At 41.1% G+C, this 24,823-nt stretch overlaps 1 protein-coding gene across 1 annotated transcript; it reads left to right on the top strand.

The window, feature by feature from the left end:
- Positions 1–23,353: 23,353 nt before the first annotated feature.
- Positions 23,354–24,571, top strand: LOC149300584 (beta-1,3-galactosyl-O-glycosyl-glycoprotein beta-1,6-N-acetylglucosaminyltransferase-like). Its single transcript, XM_089485094.1, has one exon. It carries the CDS (start codon positions 23,354–23,356, stop codon positions 24,569–24,571), a length of 1,218 nt encoding a protein of 405 aa, XP_089341220.1.
- Positions 24,572–24,823: the final 252 nt, after the last annotated feature.

The following is a 24,823-nucleotide window of genomic DNA, read 5'->3' as shown; positions in this document are numbered from 1 at the left end:
AGTCAAGTGTCAGATGGCAATATTGAAAAGATCTGTCACATTCCCAAAACCTACAATATACTGTACATTTTGTAGTAAACAAAGTAAGTACATGTTGTAAGCCTATGTAATATTAAACTTTAACGTTGTGGGCCTTCCCGCTGATGTCAGTGGGCATTCCTGCTAACATCATGGGAAACACCCCCTTTAAAGGGGAAATGGGTGTGGAGCGGGGCATTTAAGGCCCTGCTCCCGCAACCTGGAGGATTCAGGTGCTGCAGCAATTATGGCTTTATTTTTGGCAATACGCAACCTCAAGCCTGATGTTATCAGCCGCAACTGGTGTCTGTGACTCATAGTGAAGCCTGGTGTTGTAGTTTTATCTTTGCAAATATGCAGCCTCACACAAGGGGCATCTGATGCAATTGGAGGATGTCACTTTACTGCTTGGCCTGTGGCCTGTGGCCTGTGTGGGAGAGAAAATGCTGTAAAGGACTGAAAGGGAATAAGGACACCTCTTTAAAACTTAAGGTATGTCTTCCAATATACTGCTTCATCTAACACTAGCTTGTTAAACACACATCCAGAGGCATTGCTAGGTCTCCAAAAGATCCAGGTCTAGAGCCCACAGCAGATTTTATAGCAGTAGAGTATGTTTTGGGGGTGGTCACTGCACACACTGCACATATATACACACACACACACACACACACACAAATATTTGCAAAACATTTCTAAATGAACCTAATTTTTTCATTTCCAGCAACCACTGTGAAAAAGGCAACCAAGTCTATCTGCTGTAGACATCCAATTTTAACTCTATAATATGGACATAAGGACTTGCCCCAGCACCCGTATTGCACCCACAGAATTTGCCCAGATTGCATCCACAGGATTTACCCCACTCCCAGATTGCACCCACAGTGATCTCCTTTTAGGGTCACAGGTCTCCTCTTGATCTTTTACTTCTTCTGTTTCTCTTTACCTCACTTTTTCCTATCTCTCTCCTTTCTGTAAATCTCCCATCCTCTTTCCCCCTTACCTCTCCCTTTTTTTTATCTCTCTCCCTTTCTTTTGATCCTCCTTTCTCATTATAACTCTTTTTATTTATCTCATCTCTTCCGTTTTGCCTTGCCCAGAAACATACATACACAGTGGCACACATTTTTACACACACTCTTATATTTGCACACTCAAGACAATATACATGCACACATACTTACTAACATGTACTTACATATACACATCCATGGTCACACACACTTACATATCCATGCTCCTAAACTTAAACATACACATACGTATGGAAAATAAAATGTATGCTTTCGAGGCATCCATTCAGGGCTATGAAGTTGAGACTCTGGGCTTTTTGTGTTGCAGCGCTCACCGGCGTGTTTCCTTTTGATTGTTGACTGTTGATTTGGCCACTCATAATGTTCCTGCTATTTCTCTGTGTTTTATTTTTTTTGTTGCAGGCTAAGGATGACCTTTTTCACATGCCCTTTTACCCCATGTTGTGGGTTCACAGCTTCCTAGTGCTAGTGCGGCACCTTTAACCTGCTTAATTGATGAAGAAATAATTAAGGAATAGCCCCACCTGTCCATGAAACAACATGTCAACCGTCCAACTACTTTTGGTCCCTTGAAAAAGAAGAGGCTACATATTAAATAGCTGTATTTCCAAAACCCTTCTTAAAATTTGGATGTGAATACCCCCAAATGAAAGCTGAGATGGACTGTTCTTTAAGCCCATATTCATTATTTAACTGTAACCCAAATGTAATTTGGTAAACAGCCAAAATAACAAAACTTGTGTGAGTTTCCGAATATTTCCGGACCTAACTGTATATTTGAAAATACTGGAATAATTCTGGAATATAGCTATAGATTTGCATCATTCACAACAAAAACAGAAGATTTTGTGTGCTGAATGCTCTGTATTAAGCACTTTGCCACAGAGCTATAAATAAAGCCACCGTTTGCAAGAATCTGCCGACTCCCTGCTTAACTCACTCAAGCCCTAGCAATTTTACCTCTTTTACCAAGATTGGTGAGCTTCATTTGCATTCACATAATCCTCCCAAAAAATCACTAAAATTAAGATAATCCAAATTCGGCTAGGTATTTTTTTTTTTTTTTAAGCATAGAGTAAGAATTAAGCTAACCTCATGAAAGCCACCACCCTGCTAAAACTTCTACTTTATCTGGGTGGCAGCACAAAAGAGATAACAAAATTGCTATGTTTGTCAAACAAATAAAGTTCAAAGCAAACATCCTTTTATTACTCAACAATTAGAACATTTCTTGCGATAGCAGAATTTAGGCCATAGTTTAGTTTAGTGATGAATTTGACTCATTTCTTAATGTTACTTGTCTTAGGTTTGTCATGATTATAGTTGAAATCCTATAAAATGTTAATTTTCTAGAAATATTGGATATAAAGCTAAGACTACATGACATGCGTTTTGGCATCCCCTCTTTCTTAATAAGTGGTGTACCTAGATAGAAAACCTTCACATAACACATTGATTCACGTTTCAATTTTAACTTCACTTTCCAAAGAATTTAGGAATCCTTTGAAGTTGCTGGTGGATTAGATGTCCACAAGATTAGCGTTTGAATTCTTGAAGATTTAGTAACTCTGTTGCATGAATGGACATTTTTGTGCTTCGAAAGAACTATTTGAAATAAAATATACAAGAGACTGACATAGCAATGATAGTCTTTGTTGGGTTTTTTTTGTTTGTCTTTTTTTTTTATTATTTATTTTTTTGCTGTGTGTCTTGGGCAGATAGCGAGTGTCCAGATTAGATAATAAATTAGGCAGCAGGGACAATTTAAACATGTGCATAAAGCATTTAAACATTTGCTAGACATAAGTACATATCATACACCTACAGCTGACAGTATGACCTCCACTTATGCTTAATACATAATATTATTTTTTAGGGCTGCAACTAACGATTATTTTAATAATCGATTAGTTGGCCGATTATTTTTTCGATTAATCGATTAATCGGATAAAAAAAACAATATGCAAATTTTTTGTTTATTTAAAATAATTTAATGAACTGGATGTTAAAAAACAACTTAAAATTTACATTAACATTCTTATTTTGTTATGATGTAATAAAAAAAAACCCAAACACAATATTTATGAAACAAAATAACCCCAAACATTCTGAAAAGAGGTGGACTATTACTGTTCAAGAAACTTTGCACCCAGCACTTTGCACCTGGCACTTTGCACCCGGCACTTTGCACCCAGCCCTGGCACTTTGCACCCAGCACTTTGCCCCACCCCTGGCACTTTGCACCCGGCACTTTGCCCCGGCCCTGGCACTTTGCACCCAGAACTTTGCACCCAGCACTTTGCACCCAGCCCTGGCACTTTGCACCCAGAACTTTGCACCCAGCCCTGGCACTTTGCACCCAGCCCTGGCACTTTGCACCCAGCACTTTGCACCCGGCACTTTGCACCCACCCCTGGCACTTTGCACCCGGCACTTTGCACCCGGCACTTTGCCCCGGCCCTGGCACTTTGCCCCGGCCCTGGCACTTTGCACCCAGAACTTTGCACCCAGCACTTTGCACCCAGCCCTGGCACTTTGCACCCAGAACTTTGCACCCAGCCCTGGCACTTTGCACCCAGCCCTGGCACTTTGCACCCAGCACTTTGCACCCAGCACTTTGCACCCGGCACTTTGCACCCAGCACTTTGCACCCAGCCCTTTGCACCCAGCCCCAGCCCTGGCACTTTGCACCCAGCCCTGGCACTTTGCACCCAGAACTTTGCACCCAGCCCTGGCACTTTGCACCCAGCCCTGGCACTTTGCACCCAGCACTTTGCACCCAGCCCTGGCACTTTGCACCCAGAACTTTGCACCCAGCCCTGGCACTTTGCACCCAGCCCTGGCACTTTGCACTGTGCCCCTGCACCCAGTCTCCAACTCTGCCCTGCCCCCAGCCCTGCCCCCACATTCTGCCCTGCCCCCACACTCACACCCTGCACCCACTCTGCTCTGCACCCACACTCACACTCTGCCCTGCACCCAGTCTCCAACTCTGCCCTGCACCCAGTCTCCTGCCCTGCCCCCACACTCACACCCTGCCCTGCATCCCCACCCCCACCCTGCCCTGCACTCAGTCTCCTACCCTGGCCTGCCCCCCCCACCCCCACTCTGCCCTGCATCCCCTGAAACCCCACCCCCACCCCCGCGAATCGCTCTGTGCGAACGGAGCCACTCGCACAGAGCGAACCGCAACTAAAAGAAGGCGCGTGTAGCGGAAGCGGGGAACGCTCGCGGAGGTAAGTAAAAGGAGCCGAGTGCTCCAACAACGAATCGATCACTCGATTAATCGATAACAGAAATCGTCGACAACGATTTCCGTTATCGATTATTATCGATTTTATCGATTCGTTGTTTCAGCCCTATTATTTTTTAACTATAGTTTACAATATTTTTTTAAGCTAGTAATACATTTGCGAATATAGTGTTCTTGGTATTTCTGGACTAAGCCTATGACTGCGGGTTCACTGATGATCTACCCACCTCCCAGTGTCAATACCCAATGGAGAGGTTACAAGGTTGATCTCTGACCTCCCCAGCCCTCCATAGGATGCACTATAAGGGATTGTGCGCTGAGATATGAAGTCATACACATACTTGATGATTAACCTTTAGATGCATCTGTTTCTTGATGAAAAACGCCAAGAAAACTGCCACTGCATTTTCCTGCGTTTTGGCGTTTTTTTCTGGAGTTTTTTCTGGCGTTTTAGCCTTTCTGTGGAAATTGCTTTTTTTGACCTTAGGCAGTTTTTCCAGCCTTTACAAGTTAGAAGTTTCACCCAGCTAAAAGGGATTAGGATAAATGGCAAGTATCTGCCCCCGATGTCATTTACTTGGTAGAGTTCTACTTAAACGCCCCGGCGGACCCTTTTGTCACTTTTCTGTGGTTTGTAAGGCCTGCTTTATTCCGAATGTCTGCTCCTCTAGGAAGATTGGCCCCAAATGATGGTGCAAATTGTTTGCTGTTGCTTTTGGCACGCAGGATCCAGTTGATGTGTCGCGTATGTTTGTTTGTAATTGCATGTTTGTTCCAAATGGTGTAGAATTCAATATGAACTTTGTTTTGTGTGAAACTGTTTGTTTCCAGCCTATTTCTCGTAGGACACACAGATACTGGGTCCATCCTCTGCATTGTAACTGTGGAAAAAACGCCATAAAAAACGCCAAGGCAATAAACCCACATGGCTTTTTCATGGCGTTTTTTCTCTCCCATAGACTTCTATTGGAGAAAAACGCCATGATTTCCTTGCAAAAAACGCCAGAGTGTCAACATGCTGCGATTTTGAAAAACTGCCACAGAGCCCAAAAAAGCAGAAAAACGCCAAAGAGGACTGAAAAAACGTCAAACAAAAAAACGCCAAGTGGATATGGCATTCTGCGATTTCCTATTGAAGAACAGCTAACATCTGGCTGCTGCATTTTTTCACTAAAAAAACGCCAGGTGGCGCTATTGGCGTTTTTATGGGCGTTTTTAGCTAAAAAAAAACCAAGTGGAAACCTAGCCTTAGAGTGTCAGTGGTGAGCCTAGGGTTACTTGAGCCTGGGAGAGGTGGTATATTTCACTGCCCCTTCCTTCCGATATGGGCCCCTGCAGGAGTCAAGTTACCCTGGGCCCCGCAACTCACTGCATATCGCCCCGTCGCTGCCCTTATTTTTGGAAATACATCAGGGGATAATTCCTCTGGCAGAAATCAGCATATTTAACATAAACAATGGCTTAAATACATTACATTTCAATAGCATATTTTCTTAAACATTTTTATATTTTAACATAGTATATTCAGCTGGTAGAATAGTGATAGCTTTAGTGATACTAAGCAGTAAGTGTGATATTTAATAAGCCATTTAAAGGGTAAAAGCAACCCGGCTCCCATGACCCGGAGGATTTGTGTGTCGAACCGGAGAAGCGGCGCTTCTCCCAGAGTTGTCCAGGCAAAACCCGGGGAGTTCCCAGGTATGCTCTCAATGTCTCCCTACGTACTCCTCCAACTGCTATGCTTCTGTGTCCCTGTCTCCTTTTCCGCAGCTCCACTTCTTGTCTTGCCTCATCTTTCTGTCTTCCTTCTTGGTTTGCTTCAGCTCGCTATCCACTAACCTAGCATCTTTGGATGCCCCATGGATCCCCCATTCCTCTATTCAGGGGAGAGGGTGTGCGAGGAGATTCCGCCTTTTTATGGAAGCACTCAGGGAGGCCTGAGTAATGCAGCAGACAGTGGGGAAAAGGGGACTAAAAAAGAGGAAAGAAGACGCGAAGAAAAAGAAGAGGCAAGACAGAGATGTTTGATGGAGAAGGTAGGGAGAGATTGAGAGTTTGTGTGTGAGAGACAGTGACTGAGGGTGACAACGAATTTCGTTTCCGGATTTAAAAATCCCTCCAAATTTCGTAACAAGCACAATATACAAAACAAACATTGAGTACTAGAACCAATTTGAACAATATTGTCCCTGTTTTTGCCAACCATCCCCTGCGCTCTACCCCTTTCATTCATCCTTAGGCAATCAATCATAAAAAAGCTACAACCCCACATCACTCGCGTTTATTAAATTAAGGATTTAGGCCCGCAGCCAGCGTTACACAATGTCACTACACGTGCTCTGTGAATCTCAATAGGGTCTATTCACTAACTGGAGCATTTGCAGAGGAGTTGTGGGTTCATGGGGAGAGGATTGATTTTACGAGGGTTGTCAAGGCTGATCCTTCAGCAGCTTATTGGGGATGGACCTTCATAATGTATGGTGAAGCCTATGAGTTTAAAACCCTAACATAAAGAAGCCTACATTTCACTGAATTTCCACAGCAGCAGCTGCTTCACTGTGTAATTAGCAAGTGACGAACATCAGAGCTGCACTTCCAATGAGTTCCAGGCGGTGGCGCTCACGTTCCAACATACTCAATGAAGGCACACATCAAGCGGAAGGCAACAAGAAAAAAAAAAGGTAAATGAGTGTGCGGAGCATCAGAAGTGACGCCACAGTGATCCCAGCCTGGCAGGCTTAGTACTCACCCCCCAGGCCGACGTGGAAGCGGCCCCTAGTGAGGCACAAGGCGAGCGATTGCCAGGGAGGAGGTGTCTGCCTCACCTCCCTCGACAGCCTGCGGGTTGCCGCCTAGCAATCAGAGGTTTGAGAGGCACTGGTACTTCCTCTGGTGATGTGCCGGTGCATAGATATACCGGAGGACCACGTTGCATGACGCTCCGAAGGCTGTCAGACGTGCTCCGGAGGATGTATGGAGACTCGCCTTCATGCAGCTGCTCGAGGTAAGCTTCGCATCTGCAGTGCTCGCCGTGCTAACGGCTCATTTAGTTTGTGCAGTCATATTGCTGGCAAATGTCATACTCACCTTGAGAAACTTCGCATGGCGTGACAACAGGTCTTTTGGTAAATAGCTCTAACACTCATTCACTCACATTCACACTCATTGCAGTGATGCTGCACAGTACACCTGCACGTTCACCTACACCTCTCCTACATCTGACACTCTGTCAATATATATATATAAATGGCCTTGCTTTGCTCCGTGGTGGATTGGTATGGCTAACTATGTGTGATAACACATATATATATATATATATATAAAATCTTTGGCTATTCCATTTCCCATTTGAATTTAATAAGTTTATCCTCTACATTTGTGTGTGTGTATGTATGTATATGTATGTATGTGTATATATATATATATATATATATATATATATATATACTTTTTTTCCCCCTCTTTCATTGATGTAGCCCTTCTAGATAAAATAATCCATCTGTAAGTATTATACCCCATGCAGGAAACGCTTGACTAGGCAATATCCTGTCGTTTTTTCCCCTAGCAATTTAAAGGACTTCTGTTTAAGTTTCACTCTTTGCAGCACAGACCTGGCACCCTGTAACAGGAAACAGGTGCTTTCCTGCCCCTCCGAAAACTCGGATGTAACCCGCGATAGGCAACCTCTGGTGTTCCAATTTGAGTGGATTACCAATCCCATCGCCATCAGGCAGTTGACGTCCTTAGCGGAATATAGCTTGATCAACTTCAGGAGTACCGTCTGCTGTCCGTTTCCATCTGCTATTAACTTATTCGATATCTATAGCTTTGAAATGGACTTCCTTATGACTTCCTGATTATTTGTCGCTTAACGTTCATCAATTACTAGTAGTTAAGGTATACAGAACCGCAGAATTCTTAAAAGTTTTAGTTGATGGAGATCTTTTAATTGTGGGGTGGATCAATGCAAAGCCACTGAAACTTTTTTTTAAAGGTAAATGATACAATTTGTTACAATTAAATATCGCATATGTTTTTTCAGTAGATTAAATCGATCACTAACAGAATTTTTTAAGACGTTTAAGATCTTATTTCCCCAGTACCAGAAAAGAAGATACCATTTATAAAAGGGATTAATTTATCTTTTATTTTGAGTGGGTTGGGACTAAAGCTATGGTCAAATTCCAGCCCTGAATAATATGTTGACTCGTTTTGTTGCTGTCCCTTTAACATAACTACCACTCCCTGTATGAAAGCATGAGCACACAAAGGTGGGTACATGCGGTGCAGGGTGTTATCTTAATACCCCCTCCTTATTTTAAAGGGCAAATCAATTTGTTGCTGTCGTGATATGATGCATATAGGGCAGCTCAATAGAAGTAGAACTCGAGCTCACTGTGAGTAAAAGGTGCACAGGGTTCAGTCATCTTAATGATTATTTGTTCCCCTTATCCGTAAACTTAGCCTCAGCCCCTAAAACTCCATCTCTGCTTTTATTTGCCTACGGTTAGGATGACAATTGTTTAGATGAGTGAAGAGGCACAGACGTGCGGTCACAGTATGATCGCAACCTCCTCTTGTCTTCTACAACTACATCCTCATATACACTCCTTCCTTGAACTTAGTAAGAAGATTCAATTCTTCTCACTTATATGCATACATACATACATACATACATACATACATACATACACTGCATGGTTTCTACTCCACAGGCCGGTGCTCCTTCCTAACTCTGCCGGAAGGCAATGCCTGAACAGTTTGGATATTCAAATGCTTTAAAAGAAAGCGATGCCTGCACCAAACAAAATGACAATGTCACTGTTGGTGGAGTGAGACTGTCTGCAGTCTTTGTATGATGCTGTTTATCGCCATGCAGTTCCTATGTGACTTTATTATTGGCTTTTCTGGTAAGAAGTGTTATGTAGCGGTAAGTTGGCAGGTCCACAATAAGTGATAATTAGTTATTTTATGTAGCGCCATCATATTCCACAGCGCTGTAGAATGTACAACACTGACATAACAAGTAGTATATAACTTACCGTATTTCCCCAAGTATAAGACCCTCCCTTAATTTTGGGGCCCAAAATGTAAAAATATATATATTACATAAATTTATTGTACTGGCTGCCTGGGCATGATATGAGTGTGATTGATGTTAGCTGCTAGCAGTTGTTAGCAACCACACTCCTATCATGCTCAGGCAGCCAGTACGTGCACATCACTTTCAGCCTCCCTGTGCCTTGACTTGCAGAAACATGTTTTAATACTTAAGCAAATTATACTGAATATTTTTAATATATATCTCTTATTTATGCCTAGGGACGCTACCTACAATGGTTACCTGTCTTGTGTAAAGCTGATGCAGAAAGTAACACAAATGTGGGGGTATGAAAAGAATGTTATCTTGTTTAACCCCTTCAGGACTTATTTTTATTTTTTTTATTATGCTTTTGCTATGATTCAACTGTGATTGCCCACTTACTCATTTAGTGCACCCCGCACATTATATATTGTTTTTTTCCCCAGCACAAGTAGGGCTTTCTATTGAAGTCATTTTATATATAAACCATCATTAATATGAAAGATATCTAAAAATGTGGGTGGAAAAAAGGAAATATTTTCAGCTTCACCTATAAAAACTATATATAACTATATATATATATATATATATATATATATGTGTATTTGTCCTGTTTTTGGAAACACCTCATTTTCATTTATTTTGGCACTTACAGGGTTAAATATGAATGATGCGCATCGCTGTTTCTAAACAAGATTTTTTAACAATGTGGTATGCTGGGAGATGCGCCCCAACAGCGGCCAGAAAAAGAAAAACTGCTAAACAAAAGTGTATTTTTTGAAGGATGATATCCCAAAGTATTTTACTAGGGGCATTTTAACACTTTTGTATTTAACTATTTTAGTGCCAGTCTATCCTAAACATTGCAGTAAAATTTCATTTTTAACAAACCCATTCTATCCAAATACAGTATTTCAGACATTGTTTTGGAGCACAACATTGATTGATATTTAGTCCCCATAAGCTTGTGGGGCCTTTATATTAACCCCTGCAATGCTGGGATGGGTTATAACTCCACAATCGCTCTTAATTGAGCAATGGGGAAGCAGGGGAGGGTTGGGGCTGGTCATGTGGAGACCGAAGAATTCTTTCTCCCTGTCCCTGAAGCTGCCTCTGGCAGCTGGGACATAATCGCCGGTAAACCGGCAATTGCAGGGAGGAGTGATCAAAAGGCTTGTGGGGGCTCTTTTTTGCTGTTGCTGGTCTGCCTGGGCTTCCACAGTGGCAGAGCCCCGTACAAAATGGGTATTAACCCCTAAAATGCTGCGGCATTGGAGGGGTTAATGCAATACTGACGCTGTCATGGAGCGATCAGACAGCAGGGCAATGCATTTCTTGTTTTTATTTCCCAACTTGCCCCCCCCCCCCCGTTATGCACATCTGAGCCCAGGCTTGCCACGCTACCTCCCAAATGTCACATACCCCCAAATATGCCACACTGCCTCCCACATATGCCTTATATACCTTATATCCCTTATACCCCCAGATATGTAACTCCGTCCTCCCCAGATATGCCATATACCCCTCCAGATATCCCATAATCCCCTCATAGATTTACAGACTCGTTCACAGCATACTCACACAATACTTTTATAAATAAATACAGGATTAATCTTCACTGCCCCCAGGATTTAGATTCCCCTTAGTTTGCCCCCCCTTTACCTTTAATTAATTTTATACTCAGATGAGTGTCTTAGCCATGTGGATGCTATAGGAAATGGGCGAAGCCAATCGGCAGTGACTGCAGGGAGGGACTGTAAGTAGTAACTGCTGTGAGTCACTGAAACGGATTATAAAACGAGGGGTATTTTTCATCGATAATGAACTTAGTTGGCAACGATTTTCACTATCAATTATCGATTAGTTGTTGCAGCCCTAATTTTGAGCCTACAGAATCGCTCCGTGGGAGTGATCAAAGGCTTGGGGTGGCTGTGCTGGACAGACAGCAGCAGTGGCGCCCCCGCGATCACCATGATTGTGGCGACGTGGGGGCATTTTTTTGGGATGACGTACCTGGTACGTCCCGGTCTGCAGGTATCATGAAACCATGGCATACCAGGTACGTCCCGGTCTTGATGGGGTTAGGCATAACATAAACATACTATCAGTCTGTGTTTATGTATATACAGCTGTGCTCAAAAGTTAGCATACCCTGGCAGAAATTGTGAAATGTTGGCATTGATTTTGAAAATATGACTGATTATGCAAAAGATGTCATATGAAGCCATTTATTATCACATAGTTGTTTGGCTCCTATTTAAATCATAATGATAACCGTTATCACCCAAATGGCCTAGATAAAAGGTTTATATTCAGTCACTGAATGCATATTCATGGCAGACCATGTGCATTCTTCCGCACTCTTGGACTTTTCCAGCATGACAATCACCCTAAGCACAAGGCCAAGTTGACCCTTCAGAAAAGGTGAAGGTTCTGTAATGGCCATCACAGTCTCCTGAATATCATATAGCAACTTTGGAGAGATCTCAAGTGTGCGGTTCACGCAAGGCAGCCAAATAACTTGCCTGATCTGGAGGCATTTTGCCATGACGAATGGGTAGCTATAGCTGCAATACTTTTGGGCCTCATAGACAACTTACTTACGTAAAGGTGACATTGAAGTGCATAAGATGGCTGGAGTGTTCCTTTCATCACAAGTGTGTATGTATATGTGTGTGTATATATATATATATATATATATATATATATATATATATATATATATATATATATATACACACTTGTGATGAAAGGAACACTCCAGCCATCTTATGCACTTCAATGTCACCTTTACGTAAGTGGTGCAAATTGATTAAAACAATTTCATGCAACCCCCACTATTTTCCTGTAGTTCCAGAGGGTCCAATGAGATCCCCTTATGCCTGTACCCTTTCTTGGCAGTGGTAAAGAAGGCATCTAAAGTACTTTGGAAGAACTCTAATACGTGTTCAATGATGGGACACAAGATTGTCTTGTGTTTTATCTAGCATAAATATAGAATTATCATTCTGGGATGTTTCTGGATCAAGTTATATATCCATACAATATGACTGTTGGATATTGTAACAAAGCAAAATAAGAAAACTAAAAATGAAAGTGTTTCAATGGCTGACACACAGCTCAGATTGCATCATTTCCCATCTGCATAACTCCTTGGCTTGCTCATGAGTCTCACTTGGAGTGCGAATACCCTGACAACCACTGTCGCTTCACCTAATCCAGTGATATAAACTGTTTTCCATGCCGGCTTGCTTGGCACAGAAACTTGGAAATATGATTGGGAAGTTGCTGTAGAACTTTTTTTTTTATATAGTTTTCTGGTGCATACAGAGAATGAATTCTCTCCATCTCCCCTGCATCCTTTTTTTCTATTTTTTTTTTCTTCCTAAAGAAAATTGAGGCCCTATAAGAAAGGAACAATAGGATTATGGGCTCTAAAATATAGGTTAATATAAATCCCATAACCCGTCACACACCCATGTCACTACTTTAAAACCAATTGTCTTTTATAGATTTATAATAATCTAGACCACAATGGAATTTCCTTCCTATCAACCATGATAGGACAGGACAGGTCTAGTTTGTCCATAATCTTATTTATTTATTTTTTCCCCCCTCTTTTATTATAGAATAATGTATATTGGAGTAATGTGTTCACCTAACACAAGAGGCTGACCTGCTGCATGGTCCAACAGCTCTTGTCAGCAAATGCCCACTTGCAGCTGTTAATCAGTGGCAAGAAAGTTCTCCCATTGAAATGACTGGCAGCACTTTCCACATATACGCTTGGAGTCTGTAGAGGCCCCAACTTGTAGCCTTCCTCAAAGCAGCATTGTTAGTGAGTGTATCACATGCATGAAGATGTGTTCAGCCTGGAATGTTATTGGTTAAAAAAAAAAAAAAAGGTCCAATGTCACAGTAATTGCTGCATCACTGCTGTAGCTGACCCTCAATGACCAGGGTGGTCCGCCTACTGCACTTCTGTGCGTGTCATCTCTGCTACAGCCAACAACATGCATGCATACGGTCAAATGGCGAAGCCTTTCCATCTGTTCTTTCTCCCTCCCCACTTTGATCATGAACTAAAGAGACAGAACACATGAAGTAAAACTGATTCCCTGTGTTCCAAGATCCTGGTTTAAAAAAATAATTATTTTTAGCTGACTCTAGAGTTTTTTTTTTAAATCGCTAATTTAAATGCATATTGAGTAGTTAGTGTGGTGGGTTAATAGATGGGAGTTATTTAAAAAAAAGTGTATGTGTGTGTGTATATATATATATATATATATATATATATAATTAGTACAAATATATTTTAAATCAGGACAAGTATATGAATACATTTTTGATTGAGGCGCTCTTTCATTATGGAATGATACAGTTCAGATTCCTTTGCCGACGAATATACTCAAACAAATAGACTTACGCTAATACATATGTAAAATATAAGAATGTGTTGAAATGTACATAACGCTTTGTAAGTGTCCGTTTAGAAATGGCATTAAAATAGTTCCTGACTTGTGGCAGGATGGTTTGTTGAATCACGTCTTGCCTTTTCCTTTAAGTGGTTGAATTATTCATTGTCTTTTCACTAGTTGCAGTAGCAGGGATGCACTGTTTGTGGGTTCTGTCATGTCAGACCAGTATTTGTAAAGTATTTCTAATAATACAGGGCTGTTGGTTTCCTGCTGTGTTGCAATGTTTCGCCAATATATGATTCATACCGTGCTTGTTTTTTTCTATGGTGTCTGACAGCAGGAGTTGGTGTTTTTGTTGGTAGGAACGTGGTGTTTGCCCGCACGTTCTCAATGGCTCCTGTCAGGTCAGCTTTTGTAATAATGCGGGGACTGTTTGTTGGTTTCCTGCTGTGCTATAATGTGCTCTGTTGCAATACTTGGCCAGCATGCAGATTTCGGTAGTCTGTTTTTGCGCCTGAGAGGAGGACGTAGTGTCGTGAGCAAGGGGCTGCATAAGTTCTTATGGAGAAATGTTTTTATTGGCAGTTTAAAATAGCCATATGTTTTTTCTTTGTTAAATTAATGTATTATATAATTTGTTAGCACCAGGGAGGTGTTTGGTTTTGGAAGTTCTCTTACTTGTTTCATCAGACTTTCTCCCTTGTGCGTGACTCAAAAGCTCTCTGAAAGCCAGCTTCCTTCCTAACACTCTCAGCCATCATCCTAATCAAGCTATCTAGATGACCAACAACCTCTACAGATCAACCCCCATCCAAGCAGTCCTCTCCTACTGTTTCACTTCCCCCTAAACCACAGACTAAACTGTGAGTTCACAAGAGCAGGTCCATCTTCTCCTTTTGTACCAGTTTGTTATTGTGTGTGATTTTAAAATGTTCTATGACTTGTAACGGCACCATGGAATCTGCTTGTGCTATATAAATAAATATAATATTATGAATGTAATGTAATATGTCCACGGGTGCTGCACAAATCGTGTATGTGGGCTCCTACGGTAAAACTTTTGGAGAGCAGGCTGGGTCAATGCTCCTTCGCTTTGAACAATGTGGAAGTCCATGTGGGCTTTTGAATGTCTGGTCCCAGACTTTGATGAAGGCGATGGGCATGTAAGTTCTCTCAATTCACAGAGTCTGTTGATTGGGGAGTAAGTTCAGGCACAAAAAAGGGAGTGAAAAGAAGATCCCTGAGCCACAGCATTACATTTCTGGACGTCTGTGTGTCGTTTGAGGGAGGTTTTCCAGAGCCTGGCCTGGAGTGGTAGGCTTAGGTTAGTGGATATTTAGGTTTATAGTATGGGCCAGAGAAACTGTTCTTCACCCGTAGAGGGCCAGATTTTAAAACCCTCCACTAAGTAGTTTGTGTTGTGATGTATTTTGTTGCTGTGTGCGCACATGTGTATGTAGGAGATAAAGCCCACATTTCTGAGTAGCTCTCAGTCTATGCAGTACCTCCTAGTCCGATAAGACTCTACTTCCTGTAAGATTCCCCATTGGCATTTCACATTAATACAACTCTTGCTGTTTCTGCTTTGTGACTTGTTTGCACGGCTACCCCTTTTTTTCAAGCTGCGCAGAAGTTGAATTCATCAGCAGCTCTCTCTTTCACCTTTCAGACTTAATAAGTTTTTAAAGGGGCATTAAAATATGTAATGTACAGCATAATTATTACCAAAAAGTATTTCACTCTCTAAAGGAGTTAAGTAGTGTGACACTTGCTACACTTTTCTCCAGTCTGCCAAATGCATATCCCTGTCCAAGAGGCCAAGACCTGGGGTTGTTTATAATCTGCAAAGTTATGTTTCCTAACGAATAAACTATGTTAATGGACAATTTGGCGGTCTATGTAGGACAAACGCTTGTTATATAGACTCTTTTCCTGATTAACACTTTAAAAGTGTATATGTTCCGTTAAATTGTAATTAAATATACACAGAATGAACAGCAGTTAATAGTTAAGTCATACAGTATAAGACTTGCAAAACTAAATGTAAACTTCTTTACAGTATATGTAAACATTCTACTATGGATTGTCTGGAACCTATACGAATAGCTGGACATTGTCTTGAAATATTCTGAATTGGGTTACATGAGCTCATTCAAACGTAACATTTTAAAAATTCAAAAGAAAGTGTGATCCTCCCATTATAGGGGATCTTGTCTATAATAAATTGATAGAAAATTCTGTACAAACCGCCTAAGGCAGCTTTTTAGGATTTATTTAATTACCATTTCCCTGTTACAGTTAAACGCTTCTGATATCTGTTTCTGTGTTTGGCAAGTTGTGCTAGAAAAAGGCAGTTGTATTGGTTACGATGTAACTGTGAGAAATGCATTTTCCAAAATGTATTTACCTGTGATTTACCTTTGTGACAATCTTAAACAGCTTATATTCAGGTAATGGGTGCAAGGCTTTCCAAACTATGACCGCTCACAGTTAAAACATCTTTGTTAGAAGATGAACAGCAACAAAGAGTGCTACTATTATGCTGACATCATACAGCAGTTTCATTTTTTAGCTGTGAGCAATATTGACATCAAGTGTTTAATGGTCAATAAGAGTGGAAGCAGAAGTAGGTGGCATCACCTTTACAAGCTGGAGAAGTCCTGTATGGAATGGTTCCATGATGGTTGAAGAAATCTAAAACACTGCTGTCATTAAGAGAAGCTAATGAATGTTGGTTGGCTTCAGCAGTTCCTGCATGAACACGGTGACCTCCGCGAGTAGTGGATTGAGTATCTCCATACCTGGCAATCTCTGGGTTTTCCTTTAACCTTTTTGCTGCTAAGCCATTTCCCACCCTGGTGCCAAGGCAATTTTGAGCATTTTGCTGCAGCTCACGTTTAAACGCGTTTAGAAGTAAAAAATTTTGGAATAAACTATACAAACCACATGTTTTTTTCAGCACACCCAGCAGATTCTAAATATACCAAAAATGGGGAAAAAAGTAAATTTTTTCACTTCCGACTCTAAAAATCAGTTTGTAATTTTATTTTTCTAAACTCTAATATCAAAACCTGTGTTTTTAAAAATTGCTTCCCTCTACCATTGGCTAAATTTAACCCCATGATCAAAGGGATCATGGGATTAAAATGTGGTATCAGCCATTTTTAAAAAGGGAATGTGACTTTTCATAACTATATGATCACTGTGGTAACAGTGATCATTTAGCTAGAATACTTACTTTTTGTTTTTTTGTTTTTTGTTTTTTTTTAAGTTAAACTAGTTTATTTTTAGATTTCGGGGTCTCTAGGCAATTTTGATCTTTATCTGCCTTTAGAGACCCCCAAATAATATTTTTTTATTTTTTTTTTTTACTTTTTAACATTTTTTTATTCTTCTTTTACAAGCCTTATACTGTTGGAAAGGTGAGGCGATTACCTTTCGAACGGTATATGTTGGGGGTCTGTAGCGGCTTAGATGCCTGAGATGCAAGCAGCATGCCCCCATACCTGTTTAACTGACAATTGTCAGTTGTTAATAAAGTTGTTAGATTACTTCATCACGACATTGCGCGATGACATCGCTGGAGGACGACGTCCCGGCGATGCCTGTGAGGATATAGGCCAGATAGCCGGGGCAGGAGGCGGTGGAAGTCTGTGGACCTCCACCGAGGTAAGTCACTGCTCAGGACGTAGTGGTTACGTCCTTAGCACCTAAAGCCCATTTGTGAGGATGTAACCACTACATCCTTAGCAGTGTAAGGGTTAAAAGGGGGGGTTCCCCCCCCCAACGTCAGCGGGACCGCCCGCTGACGTCAGTGTGCAGTCCTACCTGCGTCCCGCAAGAGAAGGCTCCGGGTAGCCGGAGCCCAGGAGTTGCCAGGCATGAGTATCTCCTTTGCTAGAAGGGAAATTAGGGAAGCTTCAGCAAACATTGGAGTTTGTCTAACACGGAGCTGGTGGAAGACTGTGTTAATTCACAGGAAATCACATCTGGGGCTCTGTAACCCAACTTTTCAACTGTACTGACACACAAGATATCATTGCAGGATTTTGAACCAAAGGACCACTCACCTACCAGTCCCACAGAACTCTTATCTCTTGAGATTATTTTGCTGTACCCTAAAAGGTAAAAGGTTATTAATGTCGACCACATTTTTTGGATGGACACTCTGGATTAAACAGCAACTTTTCTAAAGCAAATGGAGGATACACGTATAAACTATTATAATCTACACTGTTTTTCTTCGTCCTTGGAGTGGATGGACCCTAGGAGGGAGACTGATGATGTGCTGTTTTGTTTATATTATGTTCACAGGTCACTTCAGTTGATCACCTTCATCATATGGGGTTCTTATTAGTGCTGAGCGAGTTGGGTCATTAAGAAATGTTTATGCTAATAGTGGCAACTTTATTATGTGGCGTTTAGCTATACATTTTTTGGCTCAGGTGGTAATGTTTCCTGTTGGAACAACACCTAAAGGTTATGGTTGGGATGGAGTGATATATTTAATGCTAACGGTATCATTCTTATTCAGCTGATTCATCGTTGTGCGTTGACCGTTTACAACTTCCCCTCCCTATAAGGATTTATGTAATCTCACACTGAGGCCTCTTCGCTGGCTGTGGCATTCACTAATTATCGACATCACGTATTCTGATGGGAACCGCTCAACACATAAGCCTCCTTAATACTTACGCACAACAACTTACGAGTTCCAATCTTTACCCGTTCCTCTCTAACCTCTGCCTCATGAAATGGATACGATCAGAAGGGCTTAAACGCTGTAACTTCAGCTCTCTCAAAGCATACATTCTATTTTTTTTTTATTTTTTTTTTTAGAAGCTCGCTTATCACAGGGGGAGCATCTTAAGCGGCAGCGAGGATACAGACAACCCACACCATAGTAAAGTTGGAGTTTTTTGTGGTTTTATTTTGTGTGGTATGTCATGATGGAATGTACAACCCAGAAAACAGATGCACAATCGGACTTAAATACCAACTACTTCCTTCTCAACTTCAGACATACCAAACCATGCTGATTTAGCCAACATCTTTTAAACTACACAAAGAAGTCCTTTGACTCTTCCAGTCAAACACAGACTACAAGTTATTAAATACAGTTCAGACAGATACCCGATGTTCATTCCTCTACAATTATTTCACCAGCCCCAAATGGTTTTGTAACTAACAGACATGCAGTTAAAGGTGCCAGACAAATTGTCAGTTGGGGTAAGGGACCTACCGATGGGGCCAGCCATGCTGTTGAACTTGGATGCTGAAAGGGCTTTTGATAGGATGGCTTGGCCCTAACTATTTTGTCTAGCTTTGTTGGAGCTAGAAAGAGAGAGACCTCCCGTTGTTCTATGCTATTTGGCTGTTTCCTTCTGTTTGGCAGCAGGTTTTCTTTCACAAATAAAGTATGGTGCTTGACTATCTTCTCTGCCCATGTATGTGCTCTGTAACAATGACGGCTGTAAAATAAAATTCAGAATAGCGAAGTCAAATCTACTCTGGTTTTGTGGGTGTAATGGATGTTATGGATGCGTATCTTCATATACCCATTCATGCAAATCATTAGATATTACCTCTTGGGGGTCTCTATTTTTTTTGGACCTTCCATTTCTACTCTCTTCAGCTCTAAGAAGTAGAGGATGGCCCTAAACAGTCTCTTTGACTGCTGTGAGAAAATAAGGTTTTTATCAGGTTCAGCATGCCAACCCTAGGGCTAATAATTATTTAAAGGTACGTTGTCTCTTGGGTGTTGGCCCACGTGCACAATTTCAGTCCTTCCTGGCTCCCTCCCGATTGGACATCCATCGCTGCTGGCACCAGTTCTGTGGGTTGGATAGCGCATTTAAAAACAAATTGGTGAACGAATGGTGGCTAGAGAACATTTTTGTTTCCTGAACTGTTGCAAACTGCTAGTGGTTTAGAAGTCATTAAGTCAGTGGCGATGTCACAACAGATGTCGGTCAACACTTTGTAATGCAAAGTAATTGAATCATCTAGAGATTGAGGTTATGTCCACTGCTGTCAACACTCTTCCCCCCCCCCCCCTGAACCCAGGCAAAAGTATGCAAGATCTAGATGCCATGCCCCATACATCTGGTATTTGGAATTGATGATATTGTCACAGAAACCACCCTTGCCTCACCATGTCACCAGTTGCAGATTATAAATTCTGACAGTAGTGCCTCTGGTTGAGACTTACTGTCATACTAGACTTTCTGCAGGATGGAGTTCTAATGGCACTGTGTCCTGCAACTATGAAAGTACAAATTACAGCCCTGGATGCCTTCCTAGACAAATGTCCGGTGCCGCCAGGTAGCTATTAGATTGGGTAAGATTTTAGCACTCCATAAAAGAAGTGTCTTGTTTTTTCTTTTCTTTTTTTCCCCTTGTTAGTTTAGTTAGAGAGGACGGAGATTAATTTTCCATCCTTTTTGTCCACAATCCTCAACAGATTATGATGCTTAAACTTCTTGGGTATGAGCAGGTGTGTTTTACTACATCAGTAGCTGCGTCTTGTTCAGAGAGCTGTGGCCTCTTCCAAACATATCTGCAGTCAGGAGTAGCCTGCATAAATTCGCTAGACATTATCACCTTGACTTTGTCTTCAGCAGACTCAGTTTCACCAGGAAAGTCTTTCAAGAGCTGCCTTCCCTGTTGTACTTCCGTGAATGCCTTGAGAGGTTGAATTTCTGTGCAGCACATTTATTACCCACCCAAATTTGTTTTATGCATGAGTATGTTTGCTTCCATTATGGCATTTGCAATACATTTGCCATGGGTTTTTTATTTATTTATTTATTTTATCTTCCTTCCCTACCTCAGTTAGGAGAAAGGTATTTCCCAGGAAGTTAAAATTCAATTATTTTGTTTCAAACCATATTCGTACACGAAATCACACTAAAATATTGATCAGGATAAAAAACATTCCCCAAGTATAACAATCAACCTGCTTGTGGCTTATGCACTGCTAATTGGAACACTATTTCTTTCAGCTTTTAAATATATAACAATATTGTAAGTACATACTAATGAGTGTTTGGGTGTCTAGACTGCCAAGAAATAGATTTTTATTTTTTATTTTAAAGGTGGCACTCTCACCTGAAAAGGTTGAAGAGTGTGCATTAGCATTCATAAGCATTTGCAACAGGAAACACTAGGGGGCGCTGAGGCAGGTGCCACGTGCCATTACGTGGCCCCAAGAGACAGCGGCGGACAGCTTACATGCCCTGCAGACAGGTCTCAGGAAGCAAGATCGGGGTTTAGTGTATGCAGCAATTTTCTGTATGTCCCGGTTGCATCTGCTGATATGCACTACTTCATGTCCTAAGTAAAGTTTTACGAGCAGCCGCAGCCAGGCATACCTCCCAGGCGCCCAGGATTTGTCGAGGCCTGTTCTAAACTAACCTGGGCTTGCAATTAAATACATTTTTTATTTTTTTTAATTATTATTATTGTGTACACAAGGTAAAATGTGACTTGCTGTTTGTTTTGTATGGTTACTAGCAATAGAACCAGCAATTCACATGCTCTGAATATACACCAGCCAGAAAGGAGGCAAGCAAGACTAACTTTTCATATTTTAAGGGCTCATTTAAATTTATAATTTATGTAACTGAGAGCAGGATAAGCATTTTTGCCATGATAGTGTCCCAACTGCCGGTGCCCAACTGTATTTCAGTGTGTGCCGGAATAACTGAATTGGGTGCATTTAAATTCAATTATCTGTTAATGTGTAAGGGATTTTATAGTACTTCTGCTCACTAGGGACAATAATTAGTGAATTATTATTACCTGTTGTGTTACGTTCTGTTTTTAAAAGCCACTTAAAGGGGTAGGGGATTTTAACTATCCTTTAATACAAAATAAAAACTGATACTATTCTACCTTTTCTGCTTAGTTTTAAATTGTATTTTGAACTACATTTAAACTGTATCGCATATTGTAATTGTTGCACATAATACTTTTATATACCCAAACCCATTCCAGGAATAGGAACTTAGAATTTGATGGCAGGGAAGAGAACCATTTGCTCCATCTAGTTTTTCCACTTTGCCTAATGTAAAGACTTGGTCTGGTCATAGATTTGGGATAGCTTTATGCTAATGCATTGGATGCGTAAAGTCCCTCCCTGGATTGGCCTCTACCACTTCTGCTGGCAGGCTGTTCCAGTTATCTACCATCCCCTTAGTAAAGTAAAATGCCCTTTCATTACATCCAAACCTCTGTTCCACTTGTTCTAACCTTTCTCCCCAGTTGAGATAAACTTCCCTCCTGGACTTTATTAAACCCCTTTAAGTTTACCTTGTAAGAGAGAATTATTAAATACTCTCTCTGATCTATCCATCTCCCCCTCTCGCTCTTTGAGATCTCTTTCCTGATTAATCTTTATCATGCAAACCATTTAGCGATCTAGTAGTCGAATGCCTCATTCATAATTTTTGCCAGAAACACATCTGTCATGTGACGTGGATGCGTGCATCTGTTGCCATAGCAATCTTAAAAGATTCTGTGTTGGGTTTTATGTGATTATAATTTTATGTGATTTTTTTTTTCTTTTCTTTAATTTTTTGGAATGAGATTATATTGGAACAATATGCAGTCCATGCTTCATACCTGTATATCTATTTTAAAAGTACAATTTTAGAAAAGTGTGTTACTTATGGATACAAAAGCAGTCAAGCTCTTTATCCACATGGAAGAAGAAATTTAGCATTTATCATGTCTTTGGTTAGCTGTAATGACCGTTTCTGATCTACCGCACCTACATAGAGAAGTGTGCACTGATCTATGAAATATTTCTCCTTCCGTTTGCTTACCTGCATCTTTGGATTTTCGTTTCAGCTCAATGACTTCCCTAGTCATCAGCTTCTTGTATATGAAGGGCAATGCTGACCCTGCACAATACATAGTTAACCAGATACTGGCCATGGGGTGCACAACTTTGTCCAATTTTGTGCTAGGTGGTCTTTGCACCATCTGGTTACATGAGAGATTGTGAGGTCTGGGAAGTGCCCAAAGAGATCTCCAGACAAAGTAAAATGATAACCGGTTAAATCGAGAAAAAGAAAATTACTCAAACACTTGCTGCTAACACCTAACCCGAAAGTTTAAAAAAAAAAAGAGAAAAAACCCGCATCGTAGTTTTTTTTTGCAGTTTGCGGCTGTGAAGGTCTGGAATGTCCCCAAAGGCATCTTCTGACAAAGTTTTAAAAAGTAAAATGATGAAAGGTTAAACCAACAAAACCCGAACGCGTATATAAATAAATGATTAACATGTTTGTTTTTATCATGCGGTTGTACAGCCATTTACTCATGACTTCTTATTTCTTTTTAGGTTTTCTTTGCTTCCTGTTGCCAAGAAATGCTATGGTTGACGTCAGACCCAGTGTAATCATCTTTTCTCATTCAAGGCATTCATTGTGAAAGCGATTTAGTTTTATCACTTGAAGGGCACAGATTCTCATCTGAAATGCTGAAAAGAAAATTCCGTCACTGCCAAAGGAATAGAGTGAACCTTCTGCTTTTCGCCGCTCTCATGGTAGCAACCTTAACAGTGGTGAAAAATCACCACAAATCTTTTTTTAGCGGTAGCGGCCGCAACTTGGAGTTGACTAGGGAGGACGGTCATGTGAACTGCACCAAAATTCTGCATGGCGATATCGAAGAGATCCAGAATGCCAAACTAGATCTGTTAACCGTTGATTACAAAAAACGGCATCATCGGCTGACGGAAAACGACTACATTAATATGACAAAAGACTGTGACTCTTTTACCAAAGATCGGAAATATATTCTTTTTCCCCTAAGCAAGGAAGAGAATGACTTCCCTATTGCTTATTCGATAGTCGCTCACCATAAGATTGACATGCTAGAGAGACTCTTGCGTTCCATATATATGCCCCAAAATTATTACTGCATTCATGTTGACCAAAAATCCCCTCAATCTTTTAAGGCAGCAGTTGAGGCACTTGCAGCCTGTTTTGAAAATGTCTTTATTGCCAGCCAGTTGGAGACGGTGGTATATGCATCATGGTCTCGCGTTCAGGCCGATCTCAACTGCATGAAGGATCTACATGCTCTTGGCGTAACTTGGAAATACTTAATCAACCTCTGTGGTATGGACTTTCCTATTAAAACCAACAGAGAAACTGTGGAGGCGTTAAAAGCTTTAAAGGGTGCCAACAGCCTTGAAACCGAAAAGATGCCGCCACACAAGGAAGTACGGTGGAGGAAACATTATGAGATCATGGATGGTGCCATCCGCAAAACTGAAACCGACAAAAAGGCACCACCGTTACAAGTTCCAATTTTTTCCGGTAGTGCTTATTTTGTTGTCAGTAGAGCGTTTGTGAGCTATGTTTTGAGAAATGAGAAAATTCAGGCGTTTTTGGAATGGTCTAAAGACACCTACAGTCCAGATGAATACTTATGGGCTACTCTACAGAGAATTCCAGAAGTGCCAGGTTCTGTGCCAGCTAACGGCAAATATGACATTTCCGATATGAACGCGATTGCTAGGTTTGTAAAATGGCAGTACTTGGAAGGGGAAGTGTCAAAGGGAGCACCATATCCACCCTGCAGCGGGACGCATGTTCGTGCCGTTTGTGTATTCGGTGCTGGAGACTTGCAGTTCATGCTGGGAAAACACCATTTATTTGGCAATAAATTTGACATCGATACAGACCCCACTGCAATCCAGTGCCTAGAGGAACACTTGAGACACACAGCTCTGCATCCAGAAAGGGACTTGTAAATTGTTTGTGGGAATCTCCAGTGCTTTTCATGTCCAAAAGTCCTATTATACTAAATTGTGCTGCATTCAATCTGTGCATAAATCTAACAAAGAATATTGACCTGCAAGCATTTTTTGTGTTGTTTGCAAAAGGAGTGATTGCCTTTGATTTAGTTTTTGGTGTATTGGATGATGAGAGGAGATTTTGAGTCATCTCACCTACAGCTTGTACAGGGCGAGGCAAACCTTTTACAGTAGAGACTCTGTGACTTT

This window comes from Sceloporus occidentalis, unplaced genomic scaffold, assembly GCF_023333645.1.
Source record: "Sceloporus occidentalis isolate IW3139 unplaced genomic scaffold, rSceOcc1.0.p SCAF_24, whole genome shotgun sequence".
Taxonomy (NCBI): domain Eukaryota; kingdom Metazoa; phylum Chordata; class Lepidosauria; order Squamata; family Phrynosomatidae; genus Sceloporus; species Sceloporus occidentalis.
This window is presented reverse-complemented; position numbering and strand designations above follow the sequence as displayed.